The following is a 16,949-nucleotide window of genomic DNA, read 5'->3' on the forward strand; positions in this document are numbered from 1 at the left end:
ACTTAAGGCTGAAATAAGATTAATTACTTTACAGGAATCAATTTATGACACAAGGAGAAAGAGCCTATCATTACAAATTTATAGCCAAGGCAAATTTTGGACAAATCTTTGTCAGTTATCGTTTAAGGAACAATTTCAGAAATACACTTGTTTGCTCTTTTGTGGAGAGTTGCAACCAGTATAAACCCCAGGAAGTCACTGCACCCAGCCAAGAAATAGCCACATATCCCCCATAACACCACAGCTTTCTGCACTTTTTTGTACGGATTAAACAAACAAGATTTAAAGGTGCTGATCGGTGGATTGTGTTACCCTTGGACTGAGCTGTTTCCTCCTGGTTTAATGTCTGCTGGCAGTAGCAACTGAACATTAATAAAGCAAGTGTGTTTTCTAGAATATCAAGCTATTCCCAACTTCACTTGCAGAACCGAAACTTCTTTTTATCTCAAGATCATGAGATATTTAATTCATGATGAAAGAAACCCATATTCAATATCTTGAGATAAGGAATTAATTGAATCATTAACTGCAGTACGCGTTCAACAAATATGAGCTCCCCAACAATCTAATTTGTGATCTTGAGATTACCTGAATATAAAGTTGTGATCACATGATATTGGGCCTTAAAATAACCGGAGCAACCATGGGTGCTGTTAAATAATGTAGATAATTGAGTTTCAAATTGAGATTCAGAGTGAATGTCCATGATACTTGATAATAAACTGCAGATGTGTTATCTCATCCTGACTCATCGCAGTTCGGTGGAAGACCTGAAGAGCAAGTTCTGCTCCACGGTGGCCAACGACATCATGCTGGTGTCCACACTGGGCGTCATCCGCATGTGGGCGGACGAGGCCAGCCGCAGAAGCCGCTTCCGCATCCTTTACACGACCTACCAAGAGCGTAAGATTTCTACACTCGCACTCATGCTGTTTATCATGAAGATGTCGACTGCAGCGTCACTCTGAGGGGAAACTGATTAGCTTTATCAATCAGACTGCTGCTCCATGACAGCGACATTGACGCCAAATAAAAAGCAGGGCTGGGCTTTATTGGTTAAAGGCAGATGGAGGCACAGTGACCATGTTTATGGCAACTTCTATTGGATGCTTTTAATCGAAAAGATGCTGTCGGAGGCTTCCATTTAGTTTAAACAGCAGCAAGCAGGAAACCAAGGAATGTGATTTCCATTATAGGGAATATTGCCTGTGGGTTATTACGAATATGATAGTATTGGTGGATTTTAGGTCAGTGCTGCAGCACTACCAGCACTGTTCTTAATGGATAGATACAGAAAGGGAGAGAGAGAGAGAGAGAGAGAGAGAGACTGAGACAAAGGAATATCTGGGTGAGCAACAGTATGTTCACATTTCCCCATTTTCTTTTAGCCAACACAGCACACAAACTCTTCCTCTTTCTCATTCAGTGGCTCCTCATTGATGGAGCTTGTAGTTTGACAGGGGTTGCAGAGGGCATTCTTTGTACTAGTGAGGTGAATGAAGAGGGTCTCCGGCTTGTGAGTATACAGTATGTCAATGTCATTCAGAGCCTTTTCACTGCCGCACGCACGCACGTACACGCACACACACACACACACACACACTGCACTATTAAACATTGCATCTTTTCATTTTTGGAACTTGAAGAGGTATCTCTCACAGTAAAAGGCTGCTCCATTTTTTTGTTTTATATGATTCAAATACAAGAACTACGTTCAATTCAATGAGTTTCAAAAACATCATTTGCGGTTCCACTGATATTTCAGAGGTGCTATGCTCCTTCATTTTTATGATGGAAAAAGGAAACACCATGCTTCCTTTGAGATTGCTTTATTGTTGCCCCGGTGCGTCATCTTGAGATTATGGCGATTGAGAAGAAGAAATAATGCATCACGGATTAAGAAATATATTCAAAAGTCAGTGATTATTTAAAAGTGAGCTGAATTAACTTTTTCATCCTACTGCATGGTCGATTGGATTCCTTGAATGTCACAAACTAGACTCATCAGACCCTGAAGACCCTCCTCACTCATCTACAACATGTCTATGTTGGTTGTATGTGTATATTGTAGCGATACGATTCGTTTCGTGTCTCGCTTCTATGGAATAAGCGAACAGCGTCAGTATTGGTTGTTTGTGTTGTGAAGTCAGTGTCCCCTTTCGTAAGGCCTTTACACCAAGCACAGCCAGGATGTGCTGTTGCCAGGGCAACGCCTCTGCTTAAGTCACTCAGGCGATCCCCAGCCAGACCTCAGCCTTTAGAGCAGCATCCACCACAGCTCAGCAGCACTGCACCAACCCTGTCAACAGTAAATGAACAGGTGTACCAGAGAGGTAATACAGTCTAGTGATGCTGTTTGAACTTGCTGCGAGTGCAAGTTAACTTTTTTCCAAACAGTAAAACGTACCATAGTATTTTGGGAATAGCGGAGTAACGCTGCTTATTTCAGCATGCACCGTCGTTTCGTCACAGGGTAAGATTTGTTTACAAGATGTAATGATATTTTAATTATATGCACGTGGTTTCTGGAAGATTTTGACCTTGTTGATTTCATAATGTAAAACGAGAGCATGTTTTGAAAGGCTACAGTCGTCACATTGAAGCAAACAGTAGAAATAAAATAAGTAGACGACCATTCTACATTGCAGCTCCCTGAGAAACTGAAAGGCGAGGAAAATGTCTTAATGAAATTTTTTAAAAATTCCATTTTAAACAAACACATGCTAACCCGAAAACTACTAACATCTGTTCACCAGAGCAAATTTTGAAAACTTAAAAAAAAGACACAATTTCATGATAATACAAAGAGTATGCAGCGCAGGCATTGTTTAATGAAAAGTTTCATTTCCATGTGAATAAAAAAATAATTCCATTTTTAAAATCATTTCTGGGAAAAGATGGAGAGCAGGCGAGAGCAGTTGACAGAAGGGACAATGTAAGCTGAGGTACAATGTGCACCATGTACCACAGAAGTGAAATAACGGTGAAAGGAAGACAATGTGTAACTACTGCGAGTGAGCATGTGTACTCTTTTACCAGGTGCACTCTCTATTTGCAAGGCCGTTTTTACAGTAAGCGTTCCCTTGCTACAGTAGATCCCAATGTTTGTTCACAGCTGCTGGTTCCCAGTGGGACCAGCAGTTTTTAGAGAACCATTCACAGCTGCTGACTCCCAGCAAGATGCTCCGATGGGGACAACAACGTCCCCAAACGCAAAAATCCACATTTATTGTCCGTGCTGCGTTCACACCTGCAGATACTACTGATCTTGCTCTGTTTCCAGACGCACACACACACACACACACACACACACACACACACACACACACACACTTGCTATGCAGAACTACAGTGTAAGATTACCAATGTGAAGTATAAGTAAGTGAAGCCTATCTTTACCCAAGAAGCAATTATGTCTTAGGTGATAAATGTGCTCGTGTGACACCACGTCTGTCAGCATTGTTACGCCTCATCAACAGATACCCGTCTCTGGGGCTGCAGATGGAAATTTGCCCTGGCTTCACTACACACATCACTTCTCGTTTCTTGCTAAGCTTCTTTGCTGAATGCATGAAAGAGTTTAAGAACAACACAGTATGCTAATGTCTGTTAACATACTGATCTTTGGGTCCGAGGATTATATCATCTCTACGCACTTGTTATCTCGGTTACTTTGGGATTATAAAGAGTAGTGAGGGAATTAGATGAGATTGTAGAATTGTACAGAAACCTACAGTAGGATAGGAAACGGGGATAGATGGATGGAGATGGATGGATGGCTTTTTGGAAAATCCAGGGTTGAGAGAAATTCCATGTACTGAGATTTTGTTGAATGATAACAAAAGTAGTAAATGTAATGTACTCCACTTAATCAGCTGAAAAAGCCCACTGTTTTTGCTCAGTAATAAACGGAAAGAGGAAGGACATTAGAAATCTATGAAGGTGCCAGTCTGTGCTTTAAAAACCAATAACATACTTCCTACAGTAAATTTCACTGTGAGGAACATATGGTAATTAATTAAGGCAGGAAAATAAAAACATATTGTCAATATTATGGGTTAAAAACAAGAATCAGTAACGCATAACCAGTAACTGGCAGTAATGTCCCAAATTAGAGCAAATTAGAGATTATGTCACTGCAGACGTGAGCGCGGAAAAAGCATCATTATTGCAAAAGGAAAACAACATTAGACAAAATAAAGAGATATCATCCTCATATTCTAGAAATAGCCGAACTACACTGGAACAAAAGCACAGCTCTATAATGGTTATTTAATTAGAATCAATTATGATAACCATGTGTTGCTTCTAGCGCTTCACTGTAGAAACATCTTCGCTCTCGCAGCCCACCTCTACACGGACACCCAGACTTTTTTCATCAGCCACTCATTTAGGTGTTAATTCATGCTTCCAGCAGTCACTTGGGATGTTTCTGTGTGGGCGAAGAGGCACTTTTATTACAGAATGTCTTGCAATTAATTTCGCAAGAGATTAGCGCGGATATCGTCTTGTCTCATCCTGTGGTGTGCAGGAGGCAAAAGAAGGAGTGGACTCCCTCTGCTGGTTATTAACAAAACAATCTTTTGCATACAATACATGAAAGAAAAAGAAAATAATGAGGAAGAGGCGATCAGAGTTAGGGGGAGAAAATGAAACGCGGGGTATCGGAACACGCACAGAGAGCCTGCATGACTCAGGAAGTGCTGGCAAAGGCCCAGACTGGATGGGATACAGAGCGAGATAGAGATAAGTCACTCTAATTTACTGTGTTAGTATTCACTTGGGATGAGTGCTGGGATGAAAACAGCCATACATTACTGAGGTAACACTGTCAAATAGTTCCCAGCTCTGCCATACCACTGGCAAGCTGCTTTAGTGCCCGTGTTGTGTTTTGAGGGGAGAGAGCACTACTCTACAATTATCTAGCAGGTGACAGTAAAACGGCACTCTACACTGTAGATTAAATAGGACAAACTATCAGCATGTCGTTAGCTTGCCGTGGCACTCTTCCTCGCCGTTATTGACCGTAGGACACTGATTTTACGACCGCGTCTCACTGATGGGTGGCGCTACCTCTTATGACGCGAAGGCAGCGCTGTGTCTTGGGGCCACACAGGCAGAGCAGGTGCCATGATAGATCATGTGTCTGAGGACAAGCTCGTGTTTATGGCCTGGTTTAAATTTGTGTTGATATTGGGCTGTGCGCCGAGGAGAAATAAACAACGTCTTGCGCGAATAGAAATTATTTGTTTTTGGGGGGTTTGTTCTGTGTGCAGATGATTGCGAAATGCCATGGCTAGCTTGTTGGTCACCACACACATCATACGGTACACTCACAAATTCATATCCAGAAGTTGTCTCTGCAAATGTTTGAAGAGGAGGATGAGGATGAAAATTCATGAAGAACAGATGGGTTCCGGGTGGGGGGACAAGTCTGATTTGAGTAATGCCCATCCAAATTTATTTCCTCAAAATCTGGCACACTGGGACAACTCTTCAGCTGTAAATACTGATTTGTGCTGCAGCATATCTAAAGTGTCCTACACATCTGCTGTTGTTAATGAGCGGAAAATCACTAACAAGTAGAGGTTTTCACTCAACTGTTTATATGGCTTCTGATTAGATGACAAGTGAGTAAGTGCAGGATAGTGATTCAACTGAGTGAAGGCCGTACTAGTTTGTAATTCTGTAACTGTTGTAATTTGTTTGTCCTCTCCAGCTCCATGTGATGCAGATGCCTTCTTCTGTCACAGCAACATGTGCATAAACAACACCCTGGTGTGTAATGGCATGCAGAACTGTGTCTACCCCTGGGATGAGAACCAATGTAAAGGTGAGATGTTACTTTGTTACACAAGGAGAGATCTGTTTAGAGTGTTTCAGCACCACGGAGAGCGGCAGGAAAACAGAAGCGGGTTTGAACATGCTGTACTTTTGGTGTGAGCCTGATGCACTCTTACACTTGCTTATCCCGACTGCTATTAGTAGGAATAGTTGAATGCATCGTCCACTGATCCTGTTCTCAGTCCAGGTATTTGTTTTCATTCTTTGAAGGTGCCCTTGTTTTACCTCGTTTCCATGTCTTACAGTAAACAAGGTCCTGTGTATTCTCTGACCTTGCGATGCTGTCAGTTTCTTAATTTCCTCTGTAGTTCAATCCCTCATGCACTCTGAATTTTAAAGCCACCGGATCTATACATTGATCCCCAGTGTCTCGCCACTGGCAGCTCCGTAGTTTATCTGCACCTCAAACTGAGATTTTGTTATTGCAGCATCCTCGCATGCCACATGACGCTGTTCCAATAATTAGCTGAGATGTGTGAAGACATCTGCATTATACCGCCAATTAATTAGTCTTCTGTTCCTCAGCTTTTCATGAGCCGTCACTGTATTCCAAGAGCATTTGATGAGATCTTTACCGTAGCTCCCCTGAGCCCTCTGGCTTTGAAACTCCCACGACAATAAATACAATTTATTTCTTGACGGTCGTGGCGATGTTTGTGCTTCACTTGCATTTAAGTTGTGTTCTAGTTTGTTTTTGCTGCAAACACATACAATGTGCACATTCACACTCTCTCCCCTGGAGGCCTAGAAGCTAGAAAAGCTGCACACAGAGACGCTACGGTACTGTAACTCTTTCTTAAGCATGGCAAATGAAAGATTGCCCCAATTAATTAAACCCTACACTGCCTATTCTTCATTTAGACTAAGATACCTTTCCACCCCATAGTCTGAGTTTGAAACTGTGTAGAACTCAGTCTGAAAAGTCCATGTTTTTCAGCCTGTTAATCTGTCTTCCACCTTCTCTCTGCACTAGCAGCAACGCATAGTGGGTACTGCAGTGCCCACATTTGTCCTCATTAGTGGTAAAATGTCAAGTCTTATTCCTTTCTCCTCTACATTCCTAATGTAACCATTTGCTGTCATTGAAGTGTGCTGTGCTACATGATCATCCAGCGTTTCAATGCCAGACCTGTCCACACAGTTAGTCAATCTTTGTGGTTTCCCTCGTGATAAATACACTGTAGTTATAGTTATGACCCAATGTGACCTTTTCTCCATCTTTTCAATAGCTAATGGCAGTCATGGCCTTAATCTTGTACATGATGAGGTCCATTTGTTGGAGATTTATTGCTATGGTACCTCCTTCTTTGAGCTGTTAGCTTTCCATTCTTGCATCGCATAATTACGCTGTCTACAATGATAACTCAATGGATGCATGACATTATGCTAAAACACTGGGTGCTAAAACAACGGGTCCGTGTCTAAAAGTTAGAATTTAGATGCTTAGTTTTGTAAAACAACTCACTTTTAATGTTGAAAGAAAAATAATTACAAAAGCATGCACATTCAGATGAAAAATACTCGTTAATATTGCCCCAGACCCAGACCCTAGGGTTTGAGGGGCAGCATAATCTGATAGAGCGATACCCCCAATCAAACTGCAAAGTAGCAATAGGAAGCACATATTGACAGAACACCTGTAACTTTCTTATATAAAATTTAGATTCCAATAAAATAGCTTTGATGAACAAAATGTGAATTCCTTTGCGTGTACATTTTACTACCACTAGCCTCCACTTAATAACGAGCATGATAATAAGTAAGCATCTGTCTGTATCAGTCCCGCCCTAACACGCTCAATGTTTCTTCCATTATTGTCCCCGTTATAGGGTTTTATATTTATTTATCTTTATTTAATTTGGATAAGTCAATTGAGAATCAATTCTCATTTAGAATGACGACCTGAGGCAGCGACGAAAGGCAAGTCGATACAAGACATGAAAACCTAGATGCAACTACTGCAATAAACAAACTTAAAACATGACTATGTGTACGGTATATATACAACAATAGAGGTATATGTGTTCCAGCAAAGCAAATTTAAAAGCAGCTTCAGTGATCAGAATCTATTGCATGTAATGGGTTATTAAAGGAGGAAGTTGTAGCAAAAAAGCGGAGTTCTTTTGCAACTCAACGTAAATTGTGGTTACTGTTGGAGATATTAAGTAATGAGCAGAGATATGTTTTTTCCTTATACGCGTAGAGCGTCCAACAACAGAGGGTGTCTTTTGCTGTACAGATTATAAACCCCCCTGAGGCAACTTTTGCGTGCGTGCTCAGCTGTCAGCAGTTAAAAAAAAGAAACCATCCAAACTCTTTATGAACAGAGTGTCTCTCTTACAACAGCCCCTGAGACATCCAAAGCTTGAAAGGCCTGCCGTGCCTAATAACGGTTGCTAAGATTGAACAACCACTGTTTGTGCGAGGGATTCAGCCAAGGGAACAGAGTTGGTGATCATAGTTCTGTTGTCTCGCTGTGATCGTTATCTTCACACGTTTTTGCCAAGCATTTCAAAGGGACGTGTAGTTAATATTCTCATTAAAGTTCCCTTTCTGTTGTGATGTCTTTGTGCCCATGTTCAGAGAAGAGGAAAGCCAACATCTTGGACAACCTGAACAACACAAACGGGACCATAATTGGTGTCACTTGCTGCATCGTCCTCATCCTCCTCATCGTCTCTGTCATCGTCCAGATCAAGCAGCCACGTAAAAAATACATCCTGCGGCGGGAGGATTTTGACCCCACCATGTTCCAGGAGGTCTTTGAGCCGCCCCACTATGAGCTGTGTACTTTACGGAGCGCCACCACAGCTGCGGCGGCCTCAGCCGACTTAGTCGACCTGGCAGAGGACTTTGAGAACTACCACGCCCTTCGCCGTGCCTCCTCTCGCTGCATCCACGATCACCACTGTGGCTCCTTCTCCAACCCCGGCTCCGCCCACATATCCCAGCTGTCCCTCAGTGGACGCGGAAGTCGCGGGAACCTGAGTGCCCGAGACGCGGCGGCCGCCACTCTGCTCACAGACCTCCCGCAGCCGCCCATGGCAGTGCGGCCCTTGCTGCCGTCCACCGGGAATCGCAGGAGCATCTTGGTCATGAAGCATAGCTACTCGCAAGAGGCAGCGGACAATGGATGCGACCTGGACGACGACCTGGAAGAAGTTCCCACCACCAGCCACCGGCTTTCACGCCATGAAAACGCAGTACAGCGGTCAGTATCCATAGATTTCTGATGAGGAAAAAACAGCAACCGTAGAGTTAACTATGGGGGATGTTTGAAATGTGTGTGGGATACTTAGGCCTACATAAATTTATGTTTTCCTCTTATTTTAGCTTTGTTCTTCCTCTTCCTCTCATTATTTTTTGTTTAAGTATTATGATAAGCATCTTTTTTTGCATTGATCCTTGTTCTTTCTCCCCTTTCGATCATTAGAATTTTTTTTTTTTCACAAAGGGCTAAATTATGTTAGAAAGTATTCCGCCCTTTACATGTCAAGTGCCCCCTGCTAGTTTTTCAGTGATTCTTAGCTTACAGCTATTTCACTCTAGTGTATTTTGAGGTTTGTTACCGCTCTTTAAGCAAATGCAGACCTCATTTTTTGAAAATATTAATTATTTTAGTCCAGTCCAGTTTTGACAGTTAACACAAGGGCTTGAATCTGTGCCTCGTAAAGACGACTAACTTCACTGACATGAATGCAAATCATCATAAAATATGCATTTATATTCCTAACTGTGATACTGAAATGATCTATATTATATATATAGCTTAACATATTGGCATGAACAAGATTTTCTATCTAAAAAAAATATATTTTATTGTGTACTTGACACTTGTGCACCATGACTGCTTGAAAAGTAACTGTATATGTTTACAAAAACACTATGTGACGGTATCGGAGTACATTTTGGGGGGGGGAATACGTTCCTGCATGCACTTTCTATGTGCTCTTTCCAGAGTGGTCTTTACTGTTTATTCATTTTCTACAAGTCTGCATGCGAGGCTCCCAGAGACTAGCAAAGCACTAATGACGTTTTTGTTTGCTGTTATGTAGCACATTATGCATTCTGACCTCTCTATGCAAAAGGAATTTGATATTAAATGAAAGAGCCATGACATTTCAGGTTCTGCCTCATTGGCTCTTTGAGCAAACATGAATCAGAGTACAACACAACTAGGGTCTAAGAGACAATTTCAAGGTAAGCAACCCTATCCAACAATCAAAATCTCTATATGTTTTTGTGTAGTTACCATTTGCCCAGTCAGTATATACTTTAATGTGAGTTAGTTTTCCTTTTTCTGTGATTTTTGCCCGGGTTTATATTGTTTTTTTTATGTTTTTTTATTTGTTCATTGTCACCAAGATGGTTTTCTTGCTTGCAGCCATCTTGCCCTCCGACTGAGTTTGTTTTGAAGTCTTTTGTGATGCTTAAGTTAACTGTATGTCCTCCCGAGGACATACATTGTATCACTCAGTGGACATTCATTAGCATGGACTTTTTCAATCATCTTTAGTTGAAAATGTTATCAAATAATATGTCTAACCTCTGCACTTTTCTCCCAGTAGGCCCACAGAAAATAATTCATATCACTCATGTGAAGTCACTTAATAAGTCCACATAAAAGCACAAATTGGAAAGCAGACGCAACCCCACGCTTTCATGAAATTATTAATGATTTTTGCACACACTAAAGAAAGCACATAATCTCTTTGTAATTTCCAAATATTTACTGATCACACACGTATACTAAAGTTATGCATGGTTTATGTCACTTGCCGTATTTGATTTTACGTTTGGTTAATTGTGAAGCATAGTATTTATTATGCCTGTGTGTAACAGTTCATGTGTATGCTCCACGGCTGTGCTTTCATGAGGTTAAGCATAATAAGCATAATGCGATACGGTAATACAAACATTTTGATGAATACATTTGAGATGTAAATAAGCGATGACGAGAAACTTGTTCATTAAAAAGTTACATTTCAACGCAGAGTCATAGTAGTTCGTGCTTGCAGCTTTATGCTTGCATAACATGGAGCAGTCACATAAAGTGCTACCTATTGTTTTGTCTTTTAACGTGTAAAGTGTGCTGTCGTGTTGTGTGTGTGTGTGTGTGTGTGGGTGGGTGTGTCTGCTTATGTTCTACATTATGTTGCATTGTCTCCATCATGTAGACTTCTTGAGAATAGTGCAATCCTGGATCAGTACGAACGGGCGTCACTCACATATGAAAAAGAGGAGCGGAGATTAACACCAGCATGATGATGATGATGATGATGATGATGAAGGGACACTTTGACGAACGGATATTGAAAATGTATTCATGTGCAAAGATGAACACAAAGGACTAGATGAAATGCTGTGAAGCGCATCAGCTCTGCACGTACTGTAGTCAGCCCAGATTTTATGTCTCACTGGAAAGAGATGGACCTTTTAGAATGATCATGATTACTGATTATTCATTATTAATCTTTAAATTTGGGATGTTAGTCAGAAACATATCTGTCATAGTCATTGATTCCTCGTTGATAACTAAATTGATGTGATCAAACATCGTCATGTTTATTTCTAAGCATGTCTTTTTCAAATGAATAGCACACATGTTATGATTTTTAGCGCAAACTATAGACGCTTGCAGTTTTTCAAATCTAGGAAGACTTATTTTATTCGTGAAAATTTAACCTTAATAAATGTAAAGCTGTTGGAATACCCAGAAGCAGTTTTATTTGGATAAAAGTTCAAAGCCGAGATGTGTGGCTTGTGCATGCGTCTTTTGTATCCATTAAACATTAACCTACTAACATTAAAATATGAAAAGCCCCCCATCCACTAATGCATAAGTCGTAGGACATAGAGAGTAGTGAAAAAAAGCATCTTCAAAATAAATTAATTGCACTGCATGCTGTTGCTAATCCAAATCATTGGGTGAAGATAACTGCGCAAATGAATTTCACCATTTTCATTTTTCACACTTTTAAATACGTTGGCTAACTTTCTGAGAGACATTTTTATTTTGACAAAGACATTTATTTTTTCGGCAAACATATTTACTTCAAGTCTGTTTGTCTTCTAACTCTCTTCTACTGTCAGAGCTTAATATCTTTGTATTAAAACAGACTTTTATACTAGTACAAATTGAAAGGATGATTTTTACAGTTACTCAAATTATCTTTCAGGGCTGGTTTTATTGATGCTTTGTAAAATAAATGACAATAAAGCTTCTCCTTTTTTCTTTTTGTATTGGCTTTTGGTCAACAGTTCCTCTGTCCCTTTAGTGTGTCCTCAAACTGTCAACACACGGCATCCATGTCTCACCTTCATAAATAGATAGATGTTCGTTTTTTTGTTGTTGTGGCTGATTGGCTTTAGAAGAAGACCCAAACCAAAAAGATTTGTTTCACCAAGCAGGACAATAAAATCAGTCCTAGAAGGTTCAAAGGGACTTTTTACGTTTGTCCTTATGAGGTGGACCCTATATACTCTGCACAAGGAACGGATCAGCCTCACACTCTAATAACGCTCGCTGTTGGCAGGATGCTTTTGTAGGAAACAGAACCTTTAATATATGGAAGGAGAGAACAGTAGATCAGCTGTGAGCACAATGAGAAACTAGTCGCACTCACTCACAGATGACATCGCTTTTCTCACACTTTGTCATTGTCTGAGTTCCAATTTTCTTCTTACTGTCTCTGTTTTTATGGTGTTTACCATCTATGTGTACATTATTTTCTGTATTCAATGTCATGTATGTATTATTTACATCCATGCTCTACTTTTCCTCCATATACACACACACACAGATCCGTATGTCTGCACATACTCAATAAAATGTTTATTTTCTATACTCGCATTGCTCTCATGTCTGTGTGTTGTCTCTGTGTTTTATTGTTTTGCCCACACTTCTGTCATAGATGTTTGAAAAGCGGTCAAAACAGCTCACACTCATCTCTTCCTCTCTTCGTTACTCTCTCCTGAACACACACACAAAGTCACAAACTCATCTTCCCGTATATAGACGGAGGCAGACAGCTGAGTATTTAAGTAAGTCTGAACCAATTTGATCATCACAAGCAGCCCAAGCAGCAGACGAGAAGAGTGTAGGGCCCAGAACAGACTTAAAGTAATAGTGTTTTTATTTCTCTGCAGATACATCAGACAGATGCAGCATCATTCCTCTGCATCTTGCCAAGTTTGACAGCATTCGAAGCTAAGGTTTAACTCCCTTTCGTCTTGAGTGAACTGTTGCCCTGAGCAACTTTACCAATGTAGAGATCTGTGATGAGAAAAAAAAAAAAAAAGTTTGTGGTGTACGCAAGTTCTTCTTCTTTGCTTTGGGACCGCAGAAGTGCATTTTCCCCACACCTGTGACCTGTGCTCCACAAGAGGCTGGGATTGAGGAGCGAGCGGTGGAACACTGATGATATCTGATACGGGACTGAAACTTTGTTTTTTTTTAGAGTACCTTTAATGTAAAGTTGTTCTTGGAGAAAAAAAAAAACAATCAGGTTTTTTAAAATCAGTTTCATGTTACCATCAAAATATGAAATTGCATATTTCAGCTGCTGATTTCACATTATATTTCTTATTTTGATGTCATTTCTTTACAGTAGAGTATCAGGTTGTTTTTATATCTAAACAAGTAGAGAAAGCCTTGTTGAGAAGACAAAAAATTGAATGTTTAAAATATTAATTCATTAAATGGTGCAGAGGCCAATACGTGATTCTACTGACCCATCAACTAACGTTTATTTATTCCCATTTCACAGATGTCTGAACATTAATTACTTACTTTATCTTTGTCAAACTTAATTTCATTGTGGTGTTTTTTTTTAACTCGTTGGCATATTAATTTGATAACAGAAAATGCTGGACAGAATGTTTTCAATAAACTGATGTTTACTGATTTCATTGTGATGATTTATTTTGTCAGTAACATGCTTTTCTATTCTATTCTGTTCTGTTCAGGGGCATTGAGAATACTTAGGTCATAAACTCAGTAGCTATTCTTTCCGGAAATTTGTAGGTTTTAACAACAAAGTTTATATTAAACAGTTAAAAAAATTCAGAACACATGGGTAAAGTTGTTTGAATATACTTATTTCAACCCAAACAAAGATCTTTACCTTATTCAGGTGCGCTGACATGTTGACAGACTTTCATATCAAGTTAAAATGTAACCATATGTCAATATTTTGTTCTGATTTAAGGAAAATGTTATCAGATGGAACCAAATTGTATTTATTGTTTTGTTTTCAGAACAATAATTCTTTTAAAGAAGCCCGTTTTTATACATGTCATTATTTTTATGGTATTAACAACTATTTAAAATACCATGAATGTATACATACCTACCTGTGAACGTGTGGCTATTGTCTTCTGTAAATATAAGGGAGCTACATTTGGTGCTACATTAAAAACTCCGTCTCCCATGAACCCGAAGGCGCGTGACGTCAACATTATGCGCATAAGGCATGTGAAGTAGCGCGACTGATATTTGACACAGACCAGCACAGGAGCGTAGTGTCCGAGTCCCCTGAGTAGGTTAGTCAGTGTTGTAAATTGTGCATTAATGACGCATAATAAGTCACTTTATTACTATTTTAGCCTGCAGTAGGTGCATGTTAGTTTCTACAGCTATTGCTCGCTGTCGTAGCACACACTCCGCTTGCTAGCTGGCTGTGCTTCTCTTCACAGAGGACGTAATCATGGCTTACACGCAGATACTGAAAGCCCTGCTGCACCGGAATCTACAACAGACAGCGACACAGTACCAGACATGTAAACTCACGCAAGTCAGCTTGCTCATCCACGCGCACAGGACAGTGTCGACGGTCTCGAGACTGACCTTCCACAGAAGAGTCGAGGCTCCCTCGTCTGTCGTGCCAGCGCTGGGCGGCGTAACTCAAGCACAGACACGGAGGCGCATCTCGCTCGATTCTACAGCCAGAAACCAAAGCCGCCCCGAAGAGAGAGACAGGTCGGTCTCCAGGTACCAGAGTGGGACCCCAAAGACTTCAGCGACACAGAAAGGTAAGCAAGACACCGACACTGACAAACAGGCATTGCATTAAAGTTTAAAAACAGTTTTTTTTCTTCATTTTATTGACCGATTGTCTACTAACTCCAACCCTCAATATCCTCCAGTGAAAGAAGCTGGCAGAGACTTCACCTACTTGATAGTTGTAGTCATTGGGCTCGGGGTGACAGGTGACTACAACCTCAAGATTTAAATCAGAATAATCATCTCATTTTAAGTCAAATAATGCGAATGGGGCAGTAATGTGTGTTGTTCTGTGCACGTGGTGCAGGTGGGCTGTTGTATGTGGTGTTCCAAGAGCTGTTTTCCTCCTCGAGTCCAAATAAAGTCTATGGGAAAGCCTTCGACAAAGTCAAGTTGTACCCAGAGGTAAGAAAGGGATCACATGTTGCTGAGGCAGTGTCTCTTCCTAACAGTTCAATAATCTAATGACAACATCTCCTCCAAACGTGCACGACTAAACTGTTAACGTTGCAGTGTTGCACTGAATGCATGAATTAATCGTGACAATTATTGGATTGTGTATTGTAGTTTATGTTACCTATTCTACATTCAATTCAGTGCACATTTTGAAGTCCTCTCCTGTTGAAAAGTGGAGTGCAAAAAAACATTTTTGTTTATTGAAAATGTAGGTGATTGGTGCATTCGGGGAGCCAATCAAGTGTTATGGGGAGACTACCCGTCGAGGAAGGAGGCAGCAAGTCAGGTGGGTATTTTGCTACTATGTGTAAGTTGTTTATTGTTGTTGTAAGAGGGAATGAATAAGTTGCACATTTTAGTGCAGAGTTTCAAATAGATTGTGTTGTTCATAAGTTAGCATCTGTGTGGTAGTAGTGATGAGGGATCCTGTTTGTTTATCTTGTGTGTTTGTGTCTGTGTTTCCACATTAAGTCATCTGGAGTTCATGAAAGATGGACTGAAGCATATGAGACTTAAGTTTTACATCGAGGGCTCCGAGCCAGGCCGCAAAGGAACTGTGCACTCCGAGTCAAAAGAGGTTGGTATTTGTAAAAATGCAGTTTATGAAATGGATGGGACATACCAAAGTACCGTAATGTTTAAGAATTGTAATTCCACATGTGACAGCAGAGACTAAATGTACAGTGGTGATAATTATAATCCTTCTATCCACCAAATTAAGATTCTGTTTTTATTTCACAGAATCCTGAAACTGGAAAATATGAGTTCCGTTACATATTTGTGGAAGTAGAGACCTACCCAAGACGAACCATCATTGTGGAAGATAACAGATAAGGAAGATAATGGACTCATAAGTGTCTCTTCACTGAAAACGCGTTGTGAAAATGTGACGAATGTGTTTGTGTTATTGGACAAATAGCTGAAGATTTACTGTAAATGTAACTTTAATTTACGATTAAAAACTTGTGTTAAACATCAACAATTTTTTTTCTTTAACTTTGCCACAATAATGGAGCATTTGGTGAGCTTTTCACCGGAAATGACAATCATCTTGTTTGTGTTATTGTTTAATAAATAATACACATGAGCTACAGATACATTTTTTTACTACAAGATTACCTGCATTTTGTAATTACCTGCAATCAAAGATGCTTTTAAATTGTAATAAAAATTTTGTCTTTTATATACTTGAATATATACAAATTTTCTTTCTCAGTGTTTCATAAAACTATTGATTTCACTATGATCGATCTTTAAGCTTTATTGAAATTAAGTGCTATGTGAGATCTCTGTCATTTTAGATACCTTAAACATATTGCAGATTTCTTGTATTCTGCTTAGAAATAACCTCAGTCAACAACACACTCTGTATAGTGTGATAGACCTGCTTTTCTCTTCAATGTACATATATAAATATGTACTGTATGTGGTAGACCTTTTGAAATGGTAAATTGCGTTACAAACACCGACCACTAGATGGAGGCAAAGAGTCGCGAGATAGGAACAACCTCATATGACCTTTTACTTTATATATTATAATTAATTTACATTTTACATCAATTTGAATGGATGTTTTTAAATAGTTTTTCACTACATATTTGAAGGTATCACGGGGAAACACTGAACCTCTGATTTGACCTATTTT

The 16,949-nt window shown here is 39.9% G+C and overlaps 2 protein-coding genes across 2 annotated transcripts in view; both read left to right on the top strand.

The window, feature by feature from the left end:
• The window catches only part of neto1l (neuropilin (NRP) and tolloid (TLL)-like 1, like), a gene marked incomplete at both ends in the record, with an annotated part of 56,606 nt that extends 46,576 nt beyond the window's left edge, over window positions 1-10,030 (top strand). Inside the window, 4 exons of the mRNA XM_079181329.1 lie at window positions 758-903; window positions 5,720-5,833; window positions 8,428-9,055; window positions 9,970-10,030. Of these exons, the coding sequence (XP_079037455.1) occupies window positions 758-903; window positions 5,720-5,833; window positions 8,428-9,055; window positions 9,970-10,030 (949 nt within the window). The remainder of the gene's footprint in view (window positions 1-757; window positions 904-5,719; window positions 5,834-8,427; window positions 9,056-9,969) is intronic.
• A 4,307-nt stretch (window positions 10,031-14,337) lies between these two features.
• Window positions 14,338-16,391, top strand: timm21 (translocase of inner mitochondrial membrane 21). The gene is made up of 7 exons (XM_079181239.1): window positions 14,338-14,388; window positions 14,542-14,877; window positions 14,992-15,054; window positions 15,156-15,253; window positions 15,517-15,590; window positions 15,776-15,881; window positions 16,046-16,391. Exons 2-7 carry the CDS (start codon window positions 14,553-14,555, stop codon window positions 16,136-16,138), a joined length of 759 nt encoding a protein of 252 aa, XP_079037365.1. The 5' UTR covers window positions 14,338-14,388; window positions 14,542-14,552; the 3' UTR covers window positions 16,139-16,391.
• Window positions 16,392-16,949: the final 558 nt, after the last annotated feature.

The sequence above is a fragment of the Pholis gunnellus genome (genome assembly GCF_910591455.1).
Source record: "Pholis gunnellus genome assembly, chromosome: 20".
NCBI lineage: Eukaryota > Metazoa > Chordata > Actinopteri > Perciformes > Pholidae > Pholis > Pholis gunnellus.

Bases quoted from the DNA above. Each gene is read 5' to 3' on its own strand.
- timm21 (XM_079181239.1), top strand. From the start codon at position 14,553: ATGGCTTACACGCAGATACTGAAAGCCCTGCTGCACCGGAATCTACAA. The intron at 14,878-14,991 runs GTAAGCAAGACA...AATATCCTCCAG, and splicing joins GACTTCAGCGACACAGAAAG to TGAAAGAAGCTGGCAGAGAC. The intron at 15,882-16,045 runs GTTGGTATTTGT...TTTATTTCACAG, and splicing joins TGCACTCCGAGTCAAAAGAG to AATCCTGAAACTGGAAAATA.